Source organism: Anser anser (genome assembly GCF_964211835.1).
Source record: "Anser anser genome assembly, chromosome: 5".
Taxonomy (NCBI): Eukaryota; Metazoa; Chordata; class Aves; order Anseriformes; family Anatidae; genus Anser; species Anser anser.
In genome coordinates, this window is record NC_139725.1 from 61,816,666 (window position 1) to 61,840,316 (window position 23,651).

The 23,651-nt window shown below is 38.7% G+C and overlaps 1 protein-coding gene and 1 long non-coding RNA gene across 12 annotated transcripts in view; one reads left to right on the top strand and one right to left on the bottom strand.

Annotated features, from left to right (window-relative positions):
* KIAA0586 overlaps positions 1–23,651 on the bottom strand; it is a 70,604-nt gene that overhangs the window by 11,448 nt on the left and 35,505 nt on the right. For 9 of the 11 annotated variants that reach the window (XR_014584757.1, XR_014584758.1, XR_014584759.1 and 6 more), the window contains exons 27-30: positions 23,308–23,442; positions 21,518–21,698; positions 19,589–19,728; positions 14,735–14,816 (exon numbers count right to left, since the gene is read on the bottom strand). Coding sequence is in view for 4 of the 11 variants with exons in the window: in XM_083837166.1 (XP_083693292.1) it covers positions 14,735–14,816; positions 19,589–19,728; positions 21,518–21,698; positions 23,308–23,442 (538 nt within the window). In the remaining 7 variants the exon portion in view is untranslated. Of the gene's footprint in view, positions 1–11,231; positions 13,245–14,734; positions 14,817–19,588; positions 19,729–21,517; positions 21,699–23,307; positions 23,443–23,651 lie in introns of those variants that run through there. The other 2 variants (XM_083837165.1, XM_083837167.1) reach the window with 2 other exon arrangements.
* Positions 5–19,540, top strand: LOC310899998. The gene is made up of 2 exons (XR_014584766.1): positions 5–4,067; positions 15,727–19,540. It is a non-coding gene; the product is annotated as an uncharacterized lncRNA (long non-coding RNA).

Sequence of the window (23,651 nt, forward strand, 5' to 3'; positions counted from 1 at the left end):
ATGGACATCAGGAAGAAAAGAGAGAAGTTTCTGTACCACACGGCCCCTCAGGCACTGCTGCAGGGCAGAATTTCCTCACTGAAAGTCACTCTCCACATGTACTGAAGTCACTAAATGCATCCTTATCGTAAAAATTTATAAAAGACATATACTCAGAATAAAAACCTGTTCAAATAACAACCTTTTTTTTTTTTTCTTCTAGATGACCACTTCATCTCGTTGTAGCTCTCTATCCTGAATATTTACATGTTCACACAACCTCATGCATTTTTTTTGGTGATTTTCACTTTCAAAGTCATGGGATTCTCCATATGGAAACAGTTTGCCATTACTGTACTACCCTTACAAAAACGTGGCTTATTAAAAAGCCTATACCTACAGCACAATTAATCAGGTTTTGTAATTGCACCTTTTTAAAAGATTATTCTCCCTCCCCAGGAAAACAAAGCAAAGCAAGGCAGAACCAATCCAGCCCTATACAGTTAGCATTTGTTGGTGATTTATTTCAATAAACACTACATCTCTACACACACATTTCTAGCATGCACGTTGACAAAGTCAAAGTTAAAAGACCTCCTTTCAAGCCATTTGTTAAACAGTAGAAGATGGCCACTGAAGATCTTACCATTTATGCCCATGAATTAACTTTGAAAGATATATTGGGAATACGCAATTCGAGGAAGCCTAAGGAGGTAAATAATTTTTCTATAGCTCAAAAAGGGTACCATACTAACCTACGTAAGTAGACATACTTTAAAATAAGGAAAACATTAAATGTCTTTACTGGAAGATCTGCTGGGAGACACTTAATACACAAGTGTCCAGACCCTGTTCTTACGAAGTCCATCTAAGCCTTCTCTTGAAATGAGTACCAACGTGATGACAAGTAACACTGCCTCTACAATCTTGTGCCCTGGACTGGAGACTTGGAAGTGTCTAACAGCAAACACCTCTTTTTTTACTCTGCTACTTTGACATTTGTTAAAGTCTAAAATGTTTAAACTTTGTGCAATAGAGATGACCATTCTTCCTAAAATAAAAAAGGAAAGGAGGGGAGAAGAGAAGAGGGAAACAAAAACCCAAGAACCTGTTACGTGGGAAAGGATATAAACAAAATCCCTTTACAATACTTGGGTGAATCTGACTGGCTGGGGTTGGAACTAGACGATCTTTAAGGTCCCTTCCAACCTGAGCCATTCTGATTCTATAGAAGAGCTCACAAATAGCTCTAAATCAGTGAAGTCATTGAACTGCAGAAACACTGCTCTACAGCTACGCAGCTTATGTAGCATACTCCCTCACCTTCTTAACTCCCTCATGCACTTTACTACCTATTTTTAATGACACCCTTCCATCTCTGCTAACTGTTGTAAGAAGCAGGGAAAACACTGCAGGTGCCCCCAGCAGCGCCGTGGCTCTCGCAGATCTCTGCACTGCCCAAGGGTCCCAACAGCAGCCATGAAACCAAGGACTGCTGCGAGCGACCCAGACGCTGCTCAGCACAAATCCCCGAGCAGCAGCAGTCCGGCAGTGCCGTCCGAGACATCAACATAACCGCGTACGTTGGCTTCTCACCTGGGCAGGTGTCCTTCACCTCCAAAACCACGCACACACAAAACTTGAAACTTCAAAGAAGCTGGCTGGGCTAACTGGTGGTGGTAATTCTTTTCACTGCCCAGTGCCAACTTCCTTCAGAGAGTGTTGCTCTCTTTGACAGCTGCTTTTCCCAGTCCAAAGTGGTGGTGCCAAACTTGGCTCGCACTCAGTTCACCAACAGCTTTCTTCATTGCCATGGGCCGCGTGATTAATATAGCTTGTAAGCAGCCTGAATGAAATCCATTTATCAATTGTCTGGGTTTAAGTATGACTATTTAAGTCACAACTATTCTGTCACTAAGAGCTATATGGCTGCACTGCCTACACAAGAGCGGAAAAGAACATCTTTACTAGAGAACAACATTTGAATGTCACTGTTATTTGATACGTATTTTTTTTAATCTTTAAGAGAGAGAATGCATGGGCTGCAAGGTCTCTGGGAACAGGACTGTCTCCTACGACACGGGAAGCCTGGCAGAAACGGGCCTGGATCACACCTGGAGCCTCTCACGGTTCTGTAATGCAAACTGCAGCACAGCTTTACCGCCCAGGTTACAGTGAGTTGTCCAGTCCTCCCCTGCTCCTTCAGGAGAGAAATAAACAAGTTAATGCAGACCCACTGTTCACTGCTCTATATTTTCAGGGAACTACTTTGAAAGCGAGTAGAGTGGTAGCCAAGGTGCGGCATTATTCATACAACCTACATTTATCATGCCCAGAAAGTTTCCTGTCTACTGCTGGAAATGTATTCTAAATCTGATAAGAAAAATCCCCATTAAGAATCATTTGCTTGTTTAATTTTCACTTATTGAGCTTTAATGTACCATAAAAGTAAGTAATAACAACAGTGCCTTAAATAAATACCGCTTGTCTTGTACTCATTAATGTTTTAGAAGCGCACATAACTGCCTCTAGATACAGGAAGCTGCTGGAAAATAAAAACTCACCAATCATATAAACCAAAGTAAGAGCTTTAAAGAATTTTTTGTCGAGGCCTGAGTTCAACAAAAATGTATTCTGTTCACTGTACACACGACACCGATGGGAATAAGAGCCAGTTCAAGTTCTAAGTTACCATTACTTGGGTAATAGCTTCAAGCTGCAAGGCACAGCTGTATAGGCCCAGCCAGACAGGCTATCACAGCAATGCTTTGATAGCATGGGGCCCTTAAGTGTCAGGATATAGAAAAGGCAGCAGTTGTTGGCTGTGAAAACAGTCTGATACAAACCAGATGGGGACTTACTTGATGGGCAACACAAAGGAAAACAATTGGCTCATTCAACAAAGTCAGGCCACTGCCCCAGAGAATTAACAGAAGACAATAACAGTCAACCAGAGTTGATGCAAACAAGAAACAGCCATGTGGTTATGGTTTAAGGAATTGTTTCTCCTCAGACTAAACATAAAGTTTTGATTTCTAATTCTTATATTCATTAATTTCAGTCCAGTTTACAAGCACCCTCTTCCTCCAAAGTCGTCCGTGTAATTCATTTATGTAGCACCAGCCTTCACACACCTACTTAAACAGAAAAAAATTACATGACAAAGAAGGCTGTATTAATCTAATGTTTCCTGAAGAATGCCAAGACCTCAGACAACTTTCTGAACTGTGTCAGAACAACATTGCGGATGAACAGCACACAGCGTGTTATATAGGCACACTAACTCTGAGACATTTGCATGAATACAGCAGTATATTTACCGATTCGTTCCGATTTTAAATGAATAAAGCCCAGTAGGTCACATGCTGAGTTACTGGAATACAGATGTCTTCCAGTTTAGTGAAGAGTTCTGTGTTTTTATTTATTTTGCTTTCTCAGAAGTAAACTTCAGATAAATTATGTTACCACATAACAGTCTTGTTTGTCAGGCTACAGTGGAAAGTCTATTAAAAAAGCTATTATCAAGCTTTTTTGGAAACAATCACAAATTTTAAAAACAGCTTTTTCAGCCATAACTCAAAAAATCCCCAACCCTTTCAGTTTGAGAAGCATGTTTGTAGAAGATTATGGTCCAAAATCTTAATTGCTCTTGCTGTTTTATTACAGGAAATATAAAAGTGACATGTGCAAAGGTATTTTGATTACAAATTACTTACAGAGATTGCACAATAAGTCAGACCTCTAAGGGCCTTCTGCAATTTCACTCTCAGACTGAAAACATCTGAACTTTCTTTTCATACACTTCAAAATGTTCACTCTGGCAAGCTCCACGCTGCAGTGCTCGGTACGTAAGGTTGGACAGCACATCCTCGGGGTACCCAAGCAAGCGTACCTACAAAATGTGGTGACGAACAACGCCCTGGATGCCTTATGAAATCCCATTGTCCTGGGATCCGTCAGCCTCAGCACACCACCACACATCTCCTGAGCTTCACTATCACCGGAGATGGCTTGATTCATGGATTTCTGAGCTAGCAGCGTTGCATGAAGTAAACATCTCCTAAATATATCACTCCAGCCTACAACAGGTACGCATGGAGACTCCTCTTCTTTATTAGTGCTCCACTTCCCATGCAGACTGGCAAAAAGAGCTGAGTTAAAGAGTTGAATGTATGGCTCTAGTTTAACAGCCAGCACTGGATAGCCAGAGCTAGGGAGCTTGTCCTAAAACGGAGGAAAAGACTTACTGAATTAACAGAGCATGGGGCCAGAGGCTCGCCGTTGTCCTGAGTGGTTCTAACTTTTAGCGGCTGGGGAGCTCGAGCCCGTGAGCACGGTTTTACTTCAGAGAAGACTGTAGGTAGAAAAGGACATTTTTCCTTCAGTGTCCTGCCGTAAGCACGGAGCCAACACTCTAACAAAGCCGTTGTGTGCTGCGCTCTGTCTGAGCTCAGACAGCTCTCCAGCAGGACCACGAGGCTCCTTTCCAAAAGCGCAGCCAAATTCTTGAACCCTCCGATGAAGGGGCGGGTTGTCACATCGTAGCAGCGAGGATTTTGCCTGCAGTGCTGCTATTATTCATTTTGCACATCATATATATCGAGGTCAGAACACATTTTTTTTTTTACGTACAGCTGAAACTTTGGCCTGAGTCCCTTCGTTAGGCCATCTCCAGATTAGGAACCCCAGGAACAGAACGGCCTTTATCAGCCTCTAACCACGGAGATACCGCCTGTCTTAGCCTCGCGTTTAAAAGCAGATGAGAGAGGAGCAAAAATCTCTCTAAATCCCACGTCTGCCTGCACAGGCAAACCCCAATGCTTCTAGCTCTTGTAAAAATGGTTTTAGACAGCGTTAGTCAGAGAACGCCTCCACAAAGGGCTGTATGTAAAGGCCAGCTGGAGCAGGGGGAGGCACGACTGGCCGTCCATTAACGTGAGGACTCTCAACAGGAAACTCTTTCCCCCCTCTTTTCTTTCTTTCTTTTTTTTTTTTTTTTAACTCAGGAAGGAAGCTTCATCTTCAGAAACAAGCATTCCCTGTGTAATCTCCCTGCTTGCATGCCTCTAGGATCGGTTCCAATTACCGAAAGAAGCAACATGCACTTTAAAGAAGCTAATCGCGTATTTACACTGTAACACAAGCTAGTAAATATTTCCCATTTATTAATTGTGATTTACATAACAGCGCACAATGGCAGCTGTTAAGTAAATAAAACAATTTTCTCAAGATCTGTAATTACGGTTTTAGGATTATAAAAACAAACGAGAAAAAAAAAAAACAGAAATGAAGCAACTGCCAGCAAATTCCATGCCTTGTACGTCCACTGAAGATACAGTGCCCTGACCAGGGACAGAAACTGCAGCTGTTGTGCTGTCTTTAAACCAAACACAGCTCTGCCTAAGTCTTGCAATAGGTGCATAAAACGAGGCCACAGTATGCAACGCTGAGATTATTGCTTTACTGCAACAACAAGAGGTAGGATGCAGATCAGCAGGTCACACCGGATTAAGCCTAACCTGCTTTGAATACATAATTTTGACCCAAACCGTAAATGTAATTTTACCAGACTCTATGCTGCCTGTGAGATACACATTTTCATTGTTTGCTTATGGTTGATGATGTATTATTTTGCATTACAGACGTGTGCCTATCTGACACTAAAAAAGCAAGTGTTAATAGAAAGTCAAAGTCGTGCTGTACACAAAGAGAAACAGTCACTTCCCTGCAGCTAAAGCACTGGGGAAAAACACATTTTACAGAACTGCTACAAATTTTGTGTCACACTCAGCAACTTACACTCAAGTTGTTTATAAGTGGGCTTAAAAACAGCTCTTCCTGCTTTAAAAGCAAACCAGGAGTTTTACATTAGAGAAGAAAAACAGTCGCTAAGTGACAAGAGATACAAAGGTTCTAAATCTAAATTAAGAATTGCTAGGTATACTTCTATTTTTTTTCCTGAAAGACAGCATTCATGATGAAAACCAGGACACAGTAGCCTACAGACAAAACGTAACCCATCTCCGTTATTTACTACTGTTCCTTGCAAATGCAGCCACCAAAAGCATACTTGAAGCGGGTATTTCAGAGCCGAGAATCTCTAGTATCTTACTTTCAAAATTAGTTTTATGGAAGATAAAAAGTACTTTAGCCAAGCCTTACATCTGCACATATTCAACCCTTATAAAATGGAGTCCCACATGCAACCTCAGCAGAGAGCAACAGGTCACACATTACATCTTCAACCTTCACTCAGCAGTTCTTACCCCATTTTGAAGAAGAAAGCTACTTTGGCAGACTGCATTTTCTCCAAATCAGCATGTTATCAAGGAGTAGCAGTGCAATTATTTATATAGTATTCCTGATGCGGAAAACTTCCTAAATAACATTTACTTTAGGGCCTTTTTTGAAAGTTTTCTCTACTCTTAACTCTAAGCAATTAACCTTGACATGGCATATCTTAACGTGGGCACTGCAAAGATTTAATATTTCATTATGGGCAGTCTTTGTATCACTGTATGGAGAAGAAGGTGATAGAAAAACCTGGCCTCTGTTCAATGCGTAAAATAGGAGGCCTGCTTACTCCTGAAGGATCCAGAAAAATGAGTAAAATAAAATATGTAGGTAACTACACTGTTCAAGAACATGAGAATTGCCTGTAAGTCAAGCCCTCTCACAATATAATAAGCAGTAAAATTAAAAAAATAATAATGTTACAATTTGACTGTGGATACCAATCATCTAAATATCCATCTTTATTGGCTAGTTAGTTTTTATTAAGAACAACTTCACAGCTATGCCTTGCCTCGGCTAGTAGGGCAAAAAAAATACAAGGCATTAAAAAAGAAAAAAGAAACAAGTTTAATGGCTGAGAATGACAGCGTTTGTAAATCCCTCATTCCCTTTATAAAAGAGGTTTGCAGGCAAAGACTGTGGATTATTCATTGCTCACATTAAGCTACCTCCACACGGTGTATATACCGTTGTCCTGGTAATTTCTCTTCTACCCAGGCGTTCCTCACACAAACAGCTGGTTCCTTCTGATTTTGATGGAGTGCTTTAAAAAGATGAACCGAGAGCCTTTGAAGAACAGGTAGAGCTGAAGGGTGTCCAGCTGCCCCTGCCCGAGGATCAGCACAGCCAGGAAAGCAGAAGCTGTTCGTCCTGGTGCTTTTCTCTCAGATGTATACAAGGCACTAAATTATAAAGGGCAACATCTGCTTCCCCTGCCAACCAAAAAAATAAAACAAACCCAGTGTATACTGAGGATGGAAAGCCTACGTTTCTCCTATTACTGTGCTGTAAATGTTTCTTTGAGATGAAATATGTGCTTGTAATGCTCCTTGTCTCCTTCAGTCACCATTCGGTATCCACACAACGTGTCACCAGCCTCAAAGACTTCCTGGTCTGATACCAGTGCCTTTTAAGAAAGAAATGCAACTTTCACACTACAAAGGGAATGCGAGATAAGAGGCTTTCTGAAATGCCTGTTAACCCAAGTCCAGGATGTTCATCCTAAGAGATCTTATAGTGCACCCACCGAGTGAACCAACTTGGAGTCAGTCTAGCTGAGATGGCTGGGACGGGTACTAATTGCTGCTCAGCTGATTACATTACCATGAAGACGACGTGTAAAGGGACTTCATGCCCTATATAACTGAGCAGCACGTTCAGGAGAGACTATTCTGATACCTACCATGACCCGCTGCAACACACATGGCACAGAGCAGCTCAGGGTGCTCGCTTCCCAGCCACACACCAGTTCCTTCTTATAAACCATGGCACGGAGCTGTGGAACCACTAATTTGTGAGAAACTTCTCCCTCCAGAGAAGAGCTAACTGGAAACAGCCCTCAGGCTGATGTAAGCATGAAGTACGTGGGGAGTCTCTGTCCTTAGGTGGCTTGCCCAAGCCCATTAATTTTTTGTGTGTGTCCCCCATTTATATAAGCAATGTTTGCATGAAAGGGGAAAGCAGGTCAGCCCCGTCGGCTTGCTACCATCTGCTTTTATTCAGAGTTACTCAAGATCAGTGCCAGTGGGACCAGTGCCCATTTAGGAGGTTTATTGTGTGTGTTTATTTTTTGCTCTTTACAATGAAGGCAACAGCAATTACTGTAAGTTTGTAAAAGTGCATACAAATCATAATACACAATACAAAGCTGCTTCAGTCAGATCCCAGCGTGTTTACAAATCCTCCACAGGCTGTGAGAAAGGCTGCTTTGGCACAACTATTTGGACAGCCTGGTGAGGAGTGTGTTAGTGTCCAGGAGATCTGAGCCTGTATTTGATACTTGCTATCAAAGCCATACCTTGCCTGCAATGCACAGCACCTCCAATGGATTCACCAGCACGAGAAATACACAAAAGAAAGAGCATCGCATTTTAGTTTTGGTGCTTAGCTCCTGGCTGGATGAGCATCAGGGAAATTAGCAACGCTGCTGTAACCTACTTATATGAAATCCCTCTTGCCACCAGACAGGCTTACAGTAGGTGGATTTATACAACTGGAAAGTGGAACTGGAAAAAAAAAGAAAAAAAAGAAAAGAAAAAAAAGAAAAGAAAAGAAAAAAAAAAGAAAAGAAAAAAAAGAAAAAGGTAGAATGCCAAAGTGGAAATAGCAATTTCAAGCTCTCAGCTAGTATGTAACAATTCTCTTAAGAGTCTATATGCAGCAGCAAGAGGTTCTCTCCTCGTGCTGAGAATTCTGCCTAGAATCTGCCCCGCCACTGGTACAAGATATAAAAAACAACCAAAGAATAAACAAACCTTTTTTTTTTTTAAAGGAAAAATAGAGAGAAATCCACATTGCAAGGATAAAGCAGGGGGTGTCACGTGCAGCTTAGCAGAAGTGCCTGACACTGTGGACTACTTTGGTTCCAGCAGGTAGCCGCAAGAGTTTAAAAAGCAAATGTAATTATGAATCTACAAATTAAAATAAATAAATAAAATAAAAAAAACAGTAAACTTGGAAGGAAAATCCTTCACATTATTAAGAAACACTTAACTTTAGAACAGAAGAACCCTCTGGTGTCTCTGCCATGAGATGCAGACAGCCACACCAGGTATCGTATGATATTTTGAGGCAAAAAGGAGATGCAAACTCCAGAAGGTGCACTAGATGCTTGATGTAGTATTTCAATGGATTTTTCAGTTTTGCAGTATGAAAAAGGGACCAGTCCAGCATTACTAGCACATCATAACCCCATGTATGAATCAAGTACCAAGCTTATTTTTGTTACTGCTCTGCACTTCATGTTTATGATATATAAAATGTGCTTTGAGGGTTACCACATATCACTGGATTAGATCACCTGCAATTTTTTAAAATCTGAGCTTAGGGAGGGAATCAGATGAGAATTCCTAAGTGTTCAACTTGAGCCCCAGTAAATCTGAAAAAAGACGAGTAAAAATCCAAGTATTTCACAGTCTCCAGAGGAAGAAATCCTTTAATTAGTGACAATGTCAGTATGAATGAGTTTCTCCTTCCCTTTCTGCTGAAAAAACCCAACTGGTGCTGGAATTTCAGTGAAAATCTCTATTCTATGTGCATAGACTGAAGGAGTGACTTAGTAGAGGAACACACCACGAAACTCAACGAAATAAGCGTACGTCAAACACAAAGATCTGATCAGAAGGAAGGATGAAGCAATTCTGAACTGTTTACGCTATGGCACTGTAGATGCCAGCCCAACATCCTGAACTTAAGACTTCTGAGCAGGAGTAATTCCTTAAGCCCACACTGGAAGGTTTCCCACTTCATTCCTATTACTTTATCAAAAATATAAAATACCTTCCCTCCAAAAATTAACAATGCATACATCCAGCATGGAGCAGAAGTTGATTCTCACATGGAGTGTACAAGGGAAACCTGAACACAGATAAAGCAATGCAGATTTCTTGACGGGTGTAAGGCATTATCTGCACAGGCACCAAAGACAGACTGAAAGGGGAAGTTCTCTGCCTTTGCACACCCTTCTCACAGCAAAAGCTTCAGCACAAGGTCAGAAGTGCCTTGGCAATACTTCGTAGTAAGGCAGTGCTGTCTCCCTCTGTACCACTTAAGGAGGCATGCAGTAAGAGGAGAACTCTCAGAAATTACTTTCAACTTCTGAGAAGCTGAAGGAAATTGCTAAGTGACCAAAAACCTAATACATGAAAATCAAAAATGAAAAGGGCCAGGTAAATACATGGTGTGCAAATGAACACAGAGGAGAGGAGAGCATCTTTTTCTTGAGCATGTCAGTCTCCAGCAGATCCTCATCCTGCAAGGCAGTATGAGAATGTTTGGCTCAGCTTTCTTTAAGTATAAACCATTTTTTTGATTTTCTGTTTCTCCATCTGATTATTTGTATTTCAGTTAATTAAGGTGCCTTTTTTTTCTGAAAAATAATTGAGGTGATTCGGTGGGGAAAAAAAACAAACAGGTATAAATGACACGTACCAGATAAATAATATTTACAAAACCAAGAAATTCTAATCTACTGTTCTAAACGTCCTGTAACAGCTACATACTGACTTACAGTAATTCAAAGTAGAAACCCTGAAGTGTGGCTACTGAACATTTTACGTGGGGATATTATACAAACTGCATTCCTATTACTGAGATGCATGTTTTCTAACGCATGGGTTATCATATAACTGCTATGGTCGCTCATGCAGAAAAAGCAAATGAGTACTGTTTGAGAACTGGTGTTCTGAGCACTTGGATCACCTAAAAGCTACTTAGAGAAAAGGCAGAGTTTCTGTGGGAAACACAGCTCTGTGTTTCCTGACTTGCTTGAATGTAAAATGTATTAACTGAATTATGTCAATGGGCCATCTGATTTCATGTGGAGGTAACTGCATAGGAAAGCCAGAGTCAAAATAATCCAGAAATGAGAGTTCTGAAGAAGCACAGCAAAAAAAAAAAAAAAAATCAGATAAAAACTCTACAGAACAAACATTTGCTTGTCAAATGCCATAATTGTATCTAATTGATTTCATGGCTTCAATTTCCAGGATTCTCTCTCAGAAATTAGTCCAATTCAAGGAACAATCTAGGCTACACAAACTACTCCTACCTGTCAGGTTGTGGTGGTGTTCTGCCTACAGTGTGAAAGAACAGCTCTGTTTTGCTTCACTAGCTGCATTTTCAGGGTGCTTTGGACAATCTTTAGCAAAAGTCTTGGGAGAGATTCGGTCCAAAAAAAGGAACAGCAGGATATTAAAGAGAAAGTAAACTTTCAATAGAATAGTTGTTAAGAGTTTGACCAAAACAGTTCCAGTTCCAAGAAAAAAAAAAAAAAGACCTTTAGCCTTATCCTAATCTTCTTCCTTCCTATTGAAGCATCTGTTAGATATTTGCCTCATGCCACAGAAGTTTTAAGTAAAAAAATAACCCCAAACCTAACTCAGAGCAATTTCTGGCTGAAGAAGAGAGAAAAATATTTAGTTATATCTATTTTTTCAATCCAACATTATGTCAATGCGAACAAAGTAGCAGCCCGTTTTTAAAACCAAGCAAAGATTCTGGAAGTTTGGTTGTTTTGTTGTTTCCTTTTCTTTTTTGTTTGTTTTTACGTATATATGTATATATAGAGAGACTATTTTAAGGGCTTCTTGCCCTCTTTTTCATTTATTGCACAGATCATCTCCTCTCACAAGCAATTGTGCAATCTCTCTGTGGCAATAAAGCCAATTGCTCAGTTTTCCAATATTACTTTCCCATGTACTTATGGCTGCCTGAATATAGTGCACTAGCTAGAGATAAAAAGGAATTATTATCATGGAGTTATGCTCTCTAGGTACATTTTGAGAGTCTGTGCTATAGAAAAATAATTAAGTGAAGAACATCTACCTCTTGGTTCTGAGCTGCTCATATTAAAGCTTAAAAATGCTCTGCAGTCAAGCATTGTCACCTGTTCTTTTATTTTAAGAACTCTGACTTACGCTAATGCAAACCTTAAAAACGCTTGTATTCTGGAAATATCTACATTCACCAACCACAACAATTATTATCATATTAAATTTATGAAGATGTATGAAAGAGTGGTTTAAAGATTAAAGGGTATTATAAAGCCAAAAATACATATGCATGTATATTATACACTACAAATATATGTTTTCAAACCACTGTCTCCACTATGTCTAGAGAAGGCACACATTTCAATTAATAATACATTCAGGCTTTATTTTCAGTTGTAACTTTCAGGAGACATTACCCTTTCAGGCATGATATTGTAACAGTCCTACTGAACTTCAACTTTCATTAAAGGACATCAATCAACTTTCTTTCAGTAAAAACACATGTTCACTGCAAACCACAAAAAAATTCTTGTACAACAAAAGAAAGTTCTATCGTATATACATTTATGACTGTAGACAAAAGATAAATCAAGTCTTGTCATGTATTTATCAATTAAATAAAGCAAAGACTAATTTACATCCCATTTTAAGTCCAAAACAATTTCTCTTTTCTCACAACACCCTGAATTCGCACTTCGTATCAGGGCTCCAGATTATCTGAGCTCTACGATTGATAAAACCACTTATCCTTGAAACTCTGAAAAAATACCTAAATGATTCTGCCTCTGGAATGCTTCTCCATTTTCAGGCGAGTGCTCATTGTCCCTTGCTATCTCAGTAAAGACAACTGTTTGACATGAAGTTTAACAAACAGGGTGCTTTGATCTTACCGTAACAGATGTGCTTAATTTTCAAATGTATTTACTTAAACCCATGTACACTTATCAAGTTGCAAGTTTTGTCTTTCAAATGATTCTTATTAATTTTTACCCTCCACCTTTTGACTAAGTTCAATGTGGTAAAGCTTATACAGGCAAGACCTTCTGCTTAAAACTGACAGACAGTTGTTTCCATTTGCAAATCCTCTAGACTTTTATTGGCTCATTAAATATGTATACTATGAATGAGATTTAAATTATCCTTGTATATAAATCATCTTTTTTTTTTGAGTTCCTCGCAAAGAAAATTGACTACTGCCATCTTGTGGCCAAACATTTTCATCGGACATTCTTGGACCGTGCTCAAATACCTTGTATTACACTATGGGTAATACCTTATTTTATTTTAAGATAAATACTCTAGAAAGTAACAGATTTGATAAAAATATTTTATTCCAACTCCAGCTGTCTCCAATGCTTTACTCGATGATACAGACTGGACGTGCTGCCTTGTTAAGACTTTGAGCCAAAGTTGAGGTGTGAAAGCCTGAAGTAGTATTAGGAAGATTACTTCGCCCTTCTTCCTCCTCTCTGACACTTACTAGGAAGTAGTGAGGTAGAAGGAAAAAAAAGGAAGATATAACCACTAGTGAGGAAGACTGCTTTTCATGTTGGGAAAGGTCAACCATCCTAGAAGGCAGAACTGGTACATAATTTCCTTTTTTGCAATACAGAGGTCATAATTTATTGGAAATTCAATTCCAATTCTGATTTTCTGAACAGTAGAGGAAAGATATAGTTCTTCCTATTAGAAAGAGTCATTGCAATACCTTCCACCAATATTAAAAAAATCGAGGTTTTATTTCTATTAATAAATTTATTTTATTAATAATTTATTAAATAAAAATAAATCAAATTTATTTTTATATGTACCCACCTTAAAAACACATTGATAAATGTCTCTACAACAAAAATTGTACATGCACTAAAGTATGCCACCTCTGTAAGTTTTTCCACTAACTGTGCATTGAAGCTAAGTTTTACATTACTCATAACTTTATTCTTTATACGTAAACCATGGTTTTGAATTTAGGTTTCAAGTCCCATGACCATAACATTGGCCGAGGGTTTTTCTTACCACTTTTAAATAGTTGAAGCATAATAATTCCAACAGAATTAGAATTCAATTACATGTTTAAAAAAAAAAAAAATGGAATGGAAGAAGTTCAAAGAATTATTTTTAAAAGGGCTTGCATGAAGAATTTGTCTATGTTATGGTGGAGCAATTATAATTCATATATTGTACACATGCAGGTTTTTAGATTCCTGCTCTTAGCACTTAAGATTAAAATTGCTATTTCTCATTCTGTCACCTCCACAAACTTATTATCTGCTAACGTAACTAAGTAGAGCAGTAATATGCATAGTTCATGTTATTCCAACACTGCCTTGAACTACAATAAACAAAAAAAAATCTCATGCAGTATCATTAATACTTTTAACAAACACTGTTAAATAATCTCTAAAAATAGAATGGTTATGCATAGATAGTGATTTTCTTTCGTGACAGATAGTATTATCTGTTACACACTAGCTTGAAACCCATCTTAACCCAGGCCATTTTAACACTGAAAATCTCTATTTTTCTCACCTTTGCACAATCCTAATACTTTGTATTATCTTTCAGTTCTCCTCTAGTACCCCTGCATTTTCTCATATGTGTGAACTACTGCCATCTATCACCACATTATGAGTATTTTGTTTGCAGAACAGCAATTAATGATTCAGTTGACTACATAATATGCACACTGTGAAGCTCTTGACAAATAAAAATTTAAATAAATCCTTAATTGCAAGGATTCTCATGACATATACAGACAGATGCATTTCCAACCTTTTTGGTGCACCCCAGCTATTACCAAAAGTATGTACACAGATTTGCACTGCATACAAACATTCAGAAATTTGGGAATTTCATAGTAATAAAAATAAAAATTTAAAAATCAAATCTTTAGTATACATGAGTATACAGCAACATTTAGAAGTTAAGTGCTTAACTGAAAGAACTATGTTTGCTTATTGACAATTTACCTTCTTGCTGCATCTCTTCAGACTTCCTTCTCACATGAATTACTCGGGGTCTCACAATTTGTGCATGTCCTTGGCTCTCCTCCTACATATCACACATTAAAATCATGTCAGAAAGCTGATTTTTAATTTAAAAAGCACAGTAAAACTATGTGAGGCTTCAGGAAACATTCAAAGAGGTTTTTAAAGATTCATTAAAGGTTATGCACTTGTGCTGCTTCCTTTCAGCTTCAAAAGAATTCAGATCTGAATTAGCTTATTTCATCTCTATTTCCTCTCGACTAACATCCTGGCAGAAGTAGGTATGGCAAAGCGCCATTTAGACCTGAAGACACAGAAGACCTTTAACTCCTGCTAGAAGAATGTGGCAGAAAGAACATAAGATTCCTCTGGCTTTCTTCCATACCCAGGACTTCTCCATGGGTATTATCCTACTGAATAAAAAGGGAAACAAACAAACAAACAAAAAAACCAACTAAACATTTCAGCACCCATATTAGAAAATGCATGCCTAGTTTAAAATGTATTTCCCTGACAATGTTTTTAAACTAATTTTCCTCTCTTTCTTAAATTTTCATGAGGATGTATGTCTGCATCAATGCCTATGGGAAAACAGTTAATTAGACGCAACAAACACACTGCATGTTGAAAAGAGAGACAGCACATTGGCCAAATATGCTTGTTGTCTTGTGTGCTAACTGTCTGGAACAGTAATTGTGACCCAAGAACATTCCACCACATATACATAGGAAAGATGGAAAGTCCAAAACAGAGTTGTCCTGATTTTGGCTGGGATAGAGTTTATTTTCTTTGTAGAAGCTTGTATGATGCTGTAAGACTTAGAATGATGCGTGGAGACTTAGAAAACTCAGGCATCCTCTACAACAGCCAAAATTGATTTAATTAGTTATTCTGTCGATTCCATAAATAAAAGTTTTTTTAACGGAGATTCTTAAAAAAGATTACTTTTTTTTTTTTTTTTTTGCATATCATAGAGCATTTGGAACTTATGGATAGAATTGCTGTTTGACTTCTGGGAAGACTATACGCCCTGAGAAGCGATAGCATGGGTATTATCTTGAAGACCTGATGACAAAGTACCAGCAGTATTTTGCTCCCCCACAGATAACAAGGAAGAAAAGTATACTTTATTTCTGCAAGAGAAACTCTCCACAACAGAAGCCACAAGTGAAACAGAAGCCAGCCAAAAATACAGATGAAAAGGAGAAAATATATGTCCGTCACACAATAAACACGATGCCAACTATACAATCAGGGCTTCCTGACAACCATCTCCTAGAATAAGGGGCATCTCAACAGTAATGATAATGCTTGTCATGTACTCAGTGATTGTTTAAGCCAGTGTTGCAGAAATCAAGGAGGAACAAAAAGGTAAGCCATTCAGTCACTCTCTTCCTCACTGGCTGCATGGCCAAGTTAATACTCCCCAGTGAACAAGGCTTCGAGAAGCCTACACTAGCAGGTAGCATGTCATCTCTGTAACAGGCATGAACACAACCTCACCGGCATAGCAGTGAGCTAAGGTTGACCGAAGTGAATATACATGCACCTGAGATCAACCTAGCATCTCCTCAAGGCAGTATGTGCATGGATGGACCGATGAGGACTGGCACAAACTCAGGCACCTCTACATAACATGATGCTGACCTACTCTGTTCACAATTTGAAGCTGATGAGATAAGAAAGATTTAAGATGATTTTCTGAAAGCAGAAAAGGTCTAGCTTTAAGTCTCATGGAAATGTGATGGAAGGCCATCAATGCTACAGGGCATTAAATGTAAGCATAGAGGTATACCGGTGAGAGTCCATTTGAAATGTCTTGTTTGGTGTTTTTGTTGTGTTTTGTTTCTTGTTTGCTTGTTTCTTTGTATTTATTTTTTTTTAAATAAGACAAGCTAAAAAAAATTAAACTTAACTGAGGTGCAAGCAGAAGTTGAGAGATAACACAGATTCATAACCTACAATTATGCATTCCTGGAGGACTTAAAAAAGAAAACATGTCTTTTGAAATACCAAAAATGAAAGCTAATGAGAATACCAAAGTGACAATCCCACTCAAAAAATGTTGATTGTAGAAAAACATTCCGACTTGTACAAGAACATTATGAAAATATTTTGCAACCGACTTTCTAACAATGAATAGGGGACTTTCAATGATTTAGATTTACCATCTTCAAAATGTTTAGCCACACAATTAGGATTATCAACATTCATAACCCTCCCATGAGGGCACAATGATTTATCTAGAACAGGAGGAGCCCGGCTTCCTCCAAGTCACTCTGTTGCTTCTTAGAGTACGAGTATAGGGGTAAAGTGGCCACAAGCAGCAGTTCATTCCTATATTGTTACACAAGAATGGCCTGAAGGGGTCAAACCAAAGATGCATTTAGTCTGGCATTCTGTCTAACAGTGGCTAAAAGCACATATAAATCTCACAGAAGTCCAATGCCAGAAATGGAGGAGCAGCTGAGGAATTTGGGTAGATAAGAAAATTCCTGTATGACTAAAGTCATTCGTTTTGAAGTGACCACACAGACTTCACTCCTCGTGACTAGAAGGCATTTGCTCCTGCCCTCCATGAAAACACAATGCTCTTTCTGTTGGTCAGAATCTGGCCCAGACACCTGTGAGAGGGAACAAACAAGTGGTACATATATGGCAGCTCCACACCGCTGCCCACAACCTCTCTGAAAAGAAGATCCTGTTCAGGTAGGTTACAAAAACCCACCCAGGCTTTGCCGTAATAAATCCTAACATCGAAAAGGTGCCTTCCCAGTTAAATAAGAACAAAGCTCTACAGAACTCAAGGCCCAGCTGGACGCCACCTGAAATATTTTCTCAAGCCTCTCTGCAAACACTATTAAAAAGCCTAGTTTTGCTCCTAAATGGATTGGTCTTCTTGCTTCATACACAGCCGATAGAATTTTAGTTCAAAGAAAGAAAAACAATGCCTAGAGATGAAAAACAAATTGTGAAATGACTGATGTCAGTCAGAGTCAATAACTAACTGGGGAGGAAATCTTTTTAGATTTAAAGTTTAAAGTGATCATCACCTTAAAACATTTCATAGAATGACTCATTCTGAATGCCTGAGTACCTCTTCTTTCAAATTGCTTTCAAATTACCTGGTACCGAGTTTTTTTTTTCAGAGAAGGATACACAGATCTAGCGGAGGATCTCAGAAGCGTGGCTTTGCACCATGCAGGGCAGATGTTTACTCTGGTTATCACTTATAGGTATACATATCATAGAATAGCTAAAAATCTAGCCCATGAGAAAATGTGATTTAGAGTCTTATGTGAGGAACACCCACATGCAGGAAGAATATATTTTATTTGGGGGAAAACAACAAAACAAAACCACACACACAAAGTTTGGGGATTTGTCTGTTTGGTTTGGAGGGAGGGTGAGTTTTTTATGCCAGCAGGCGAAAAAGAAAAAGAACACAAACACAAAACCCCACCACACTAAGGGTTCAGATGCAAAAATAGGTTTCTAAAGATGAGATATACATATATATACATAATATACATAAATTTGTATGTATATTTTCTCTTTATGAAAGACACTGGGTCAGATCACTTTACATTTCTTGTATAGGTGAGACTATGTAACATGGAGTCATCTTACACATGGTACATTACCATTTGCCTGTACCCTGGCACACAAAAATCAATTCTATCAGCTAATTCTTCAGAGTATGAGATGCAGATATCACTGGGTTCTTCATCATAACTACTGGTACCAAAAGAAGGAAACACACCCTTTACACTCCCTGCCCCTGTTATTTTTGGCTAGTGAAAGGATAGCAAGGATACAAACTTCACCTCAACAGACACTGACATTTAACAGAATCCAGTCTTGTCCATGAACAATCACTCCAAGAAATAATATAATCTGATGACCTCAAAGTGAAAGAGGTATATACCATTTAAAAACCTCTTTGAAGATGCAACACGTCCCATCAGATGACATATTTAAGAACTGCTCAGAAAACAATGGCACAATACATATCAAGCCTCAAAAACAACAACAACAACACAACAACAACGTAAGATTGGTAAATATAAGATATTTTGGGCTATTCTTAATATAGACTATCAGGTAAGGACAGAATGCATCCAGGAACATAACAACTATGGTAAGTACATCATTACTTTTAAACACACTGTGAAGCTTAACATATCTGCCACCTCATTTATAGCTTTTGCCACTTGCCATTTAAATTTACCTTTAGTTAGTGAGGTAACTAAATCTCTAGGTAACAGCACACACTAATAGAGTAGTAAAGGACTAACTTTATAGGCTTCAAGCAGAGATCAATAGGATCTTTCTCTGCCTTCAAGTATCCTAAGGTACATCACCATTACTGCCTATCCAACCCTGCCCCTACTATTTCAGCCAAAGCTCCTGAAATGCTAAAATCATTGGTTTACAACGAGAGAGGCTGAACCTCTACTATTACTTCCTTTCCTGTATATTCTGTGTGTTATTTTTCTGTGTTTGAAGTACTGTGTCCCTCCACCACTGGCATAGCCCATCTGAACTGAGTATGTATACTACCAGGTCCTGTGAGACCGGTGAAGCAGCGAGGAAGCATGGAAAAGGTAAAAAGGGGATCTGAGCCTAACAGAAAACATATTGCTGGATTCTGTCACAGTAAAATTATTTTTTATTACACACGTGTACCTCACATACAGCTTCTCAGCTGAATGTGTCACTTCAAACACATCAGTTCTGTGATTATTCACACTAAACATGAAAATTAAACATTTATTTTCCTAGGTTTCATTTTGCACTTTCTGACTAGTGACAGAAAAGATTCTTTGAGTTTACCTGGGAGGAACCCTTTGAGAGAGATGTCACGCTGCAGTCTGGTTGGGCTGCTTGCAGAACACGTTTTGAAACGGGTTGCGATTCCAGTTCAGCTATAAGCATTGGACCATGGCTCGTATCAGCATCTCCAAGAGTTTCTGCTGAGAGAGAAAAATAATTAAGGAAAAAAAAACCTTGATGAGCTGGAGCAATAATCTCCCAGACTGCTCATGTGACAAGATGTGGAGCCTTTTCAACAATGGACATGCACTGTTAAAGAGAATGATTCCCTCCTTACATGGTGCTTCGGATATCCATCTATTTGTCCTTGTGGGGTGAAAAGAAAAAGGAAATGCATCTCTGTGGAGATCAGAGAAAAAAATCAGCCTTATCACCTGTAGATTTCTAACATGGCAAGCATTTATTGTAGCTTCAGAGATGTATAGTTCATGATACCATTATGGGCTTAATGCACTTTACCACACATACTGGAAAGAGATTGGAAAGGCTTCTTCATGAAAATGTTTCACTCTGCTCACTCTGCTGTGTGGATGAAAAGAAACCTGTATATACTCTTTTTTTAAGGGGTAATTTGCTGTATAATCTTGCATTTATCACGCTTTCACAGCCTGCAAGTGTGTAAAGCATCTTTATGAAAAATATACTGACAGATCATGAACTAACTTTACCCTTCTGCTATCATACAGAGCCAAAGAATGAATTCTAAGTCTAATTAACTACAATTATTGCTTAATTAACTGTAATTATTGTTCACTTTAAATACATGTGCCACTTCTCATTTGCATGTTGGTTTTTATACCCATAACTTCAAGCACTGAAAACAAGGATTTAAAAAGGAAAGACTGCTCATCAAGATGCTGTTACACACCTACGTAAGCAACACCTTAAACATCCTACAAAGGGACATTGTTTCCACGATACAAAAAAAAAAGAAGTCACAAAAGTGAAAATAGCCATACACATACAATCCCCAGAATTCTTACAAGATGTATCTGCAAGTAAGTGACTCATTCTGACAAAGAAACTAGGTACCCACTACAAGGCTGTATGTGCAGAGATAGACACCCTGAAATATGTAAACATTATATTGGTACAACAATTACTTCATTTCATCCCTAAAAACAATTCTCAAATGAAATGTTGGACCTGCACCCTAATTGTTGTGGCTACTGGGACATAGCACATAGTTCTGACTTGCATTAGACTGAAGGACATGAAATCTCACAAACCAGTGAATGGATACAGAACATTTGGAAGAAAAAATAAACAATCATTAAGTTTTTTTTAGAATTGAATTTGACTTGAAAGAACAAAATATGTATTCTACAGGTCTACTTTTGTATAGACAAGTGGGTACTTGGCATGATTTTCTTCAAATTGTAGGATATTATAGATGGAGAAGAGTGAAGACACATCTTGAATTAAGTCAACCCAATCCAGTTCTCAGAAACAGAATGCTAATTCTTTCACTGCATCAATTGCCTTTACATTTCTAATATTGGATTTTGAACACAATCTCTAAAATTTCTGCACAGAGAAGAAATCATAGAATCATGGAATGATTTGGGTTGGAAGGAACCTTTAAGGATCACCTCGTTCCAACCCCTCTGCCATGGGCAGAGACACCTTCCACTAGACCAAGTTGCTCAAAGCCCCAGCCTGGCCTTAAACACTTCCAGAGATGGGGCATCTACAACTTCTCTGGGTAACCTGTTCCAGTGCCTCACCACTGTCTGACTAAAGAATTTCTTCCTTATATCTAATCTAAAGTTACTCTCTTTCAGTTTAAAGCCATTGTCCCTTGTCCCGTCATTACACCCTCTAATAAAGAATCCCTCTCCGACTTTCTTGTAGGCCGCCTTTGGTACTGGAAGGCCACTACAAGATCTCCCCGGAGCCTTCTCTTCTGAAATAACAGTCAAATCATACCTGCAGTTTGGGCAAGCTGCCCTGGTGACAGAGAACGGAAATCCTGGTATGGTCTGCTCTCAGAAGTCTGAGCAGCTGCATGGTCCATATTAACTGCGTGCCCCATTAGGATTCTCTCTGCTGCTCTGGTCAGCCTAGGTCTTTGGCCTTCACTGAGCTCCCCAACACTGTCATCAGAATCCTGCATAGAACAGCAGCATCAGAACATCAGGTAGACAAAAAAAAAAAAAAAAAAAAGAATTTCTTCCAAAACAAGGCAAACTTAAGTCGATACAACTAGCATTGAATAAAGGTAGCTAAAACTGAAAAGCTATCATCTAATTGGGTTTGAAAGCAAGATATACTTTTATTAACACTGGACTGAAAAGAATGGGAGCTGAAGAACACCACTTATTTTGTTAGCTATGTCACAATGTGATAAGAACCTAAGTTATATTTTGGCACAGAAGTCTTTAATATTACAGATATGTCCACTGTTGACTGCCTGTAACATTGGAAGCACCTAAAAGCTATTGAATGTCTTTGTATAGCATGTCAGATAAAAACTTTAAAATATGTTTGAATTGCGCATAAATGCAGATGGTTCTCTGGATTCTGACTTTCAAAGCTGCAGCGAAAAATAAGCTAACCTGCTTCTATGCAGGAAAAAAAGATGGCTAAATACACATACATGCATGGAATCATTCTAACGCAATACTAGCAACATCTACAAGAGATTCCCTTGTATACAGGAAGGTATGCTTGCACACACCTTGCCAGAATCTGTGGAGGAATTTATTAGTGTCTTGTATGGACAGACCGAGCAGTCTGTAGCTATGGGAAAGCCAAAAACCAAATCAGAGATGCATTTTTAATTGGCAGTGCTGATGAGAAAATGTCATTACAATTACAGTTAGGCTCAGAGTTGACGCTGCAGAAAGCTATTCTCTAAGTTCATCCACCAGAGCTCATTAAGCAAAATAAAGACAGACAAATGAACAGTTAAGGAGGCGAGTGAAGTCAGTAATTATTTAGACTAAACTGACCAAGACAGAAGGAAGAAACTGCATATGCATCAGTAAAAATCACAAAAAGCAAGATCTGTCCTAAACAAAGGTGCTCATGAACTGTGTTGCTGTATTCAAAGTTCACTTCCTTTAAACTTTCCTCCAGCTGTCACTTAGAATAAACACTCAATCCAAACTATTATTTTCCACATAGAAGATACCTAGATGTGTTACAATAAATGACGTTCGCCCTTTGTGATGCAGTTGTATTTTTTCTGTTAGCCTGATTTTTCTGCCAACCAAATATGAATATTTTGAGGTTTTGTTCCAAGATCAGTATCAACGGCATATGCAAAAGTGCATGAAAACATTTGCTGATGGTTACTCTTCATAACAGCCATACTAGCGTGTTAGGCAGGTAAGCGCAGTGAACCCGTAATGCCAAACATACCAGCTACATTGCTGAAGTGATGAAACACTTCCCCGGTGTTCCAAAGGACAAATCTGATACACTGAAATAGTCACATACACACCTAGAAAACAAGGTATGTGTGACACTATGTACGGCTAACTTACTTGTACAGATGTGTAACCTTCAGTGGTTTTAGAAGTTTTACATGAGAAGAGACAATGGCAATGGGGTCACTTCCAGTAGGGATTGAGGTGTACAAACTTAACAGTAAGGTTAAGCTTGAAACTTCATAAACTTAAGATTTTGTCTACTTTTGAGTAAAATAGTTTCCTTCACACCTCACATGCTTGTGTTTCACTTCTGTGTTGCTAGAAAAAAAGACATTAAACTACCTCCAAATAGTGCATTCCTCCTTGTGCAGCAATAGGTGCTTGATTTAATTTGGCTAAAAGGGTCAGGACAGGATCCCTGTGATAGCCTTTATGGTGTCTTCTCACCACCTGCCCTTCGCTGGGAGGATCATAATCCTGAAACAAAGAAACATAATCCATATAATCCTTGATCCTGAACTTTTTTTTCCCCGTAGGAATCTGCATCATTCTTACTTAAGCTCACAATTAAGCTTTTTTCTTTTACAAAGGAAGTTGTTACAGTTTCCACATTCAGAACCTGTGTCATGATAATCCAGGCATCGAAAAGTAAGCAAAGTGACACGCTGCTTTCTTCTTTTACTCAA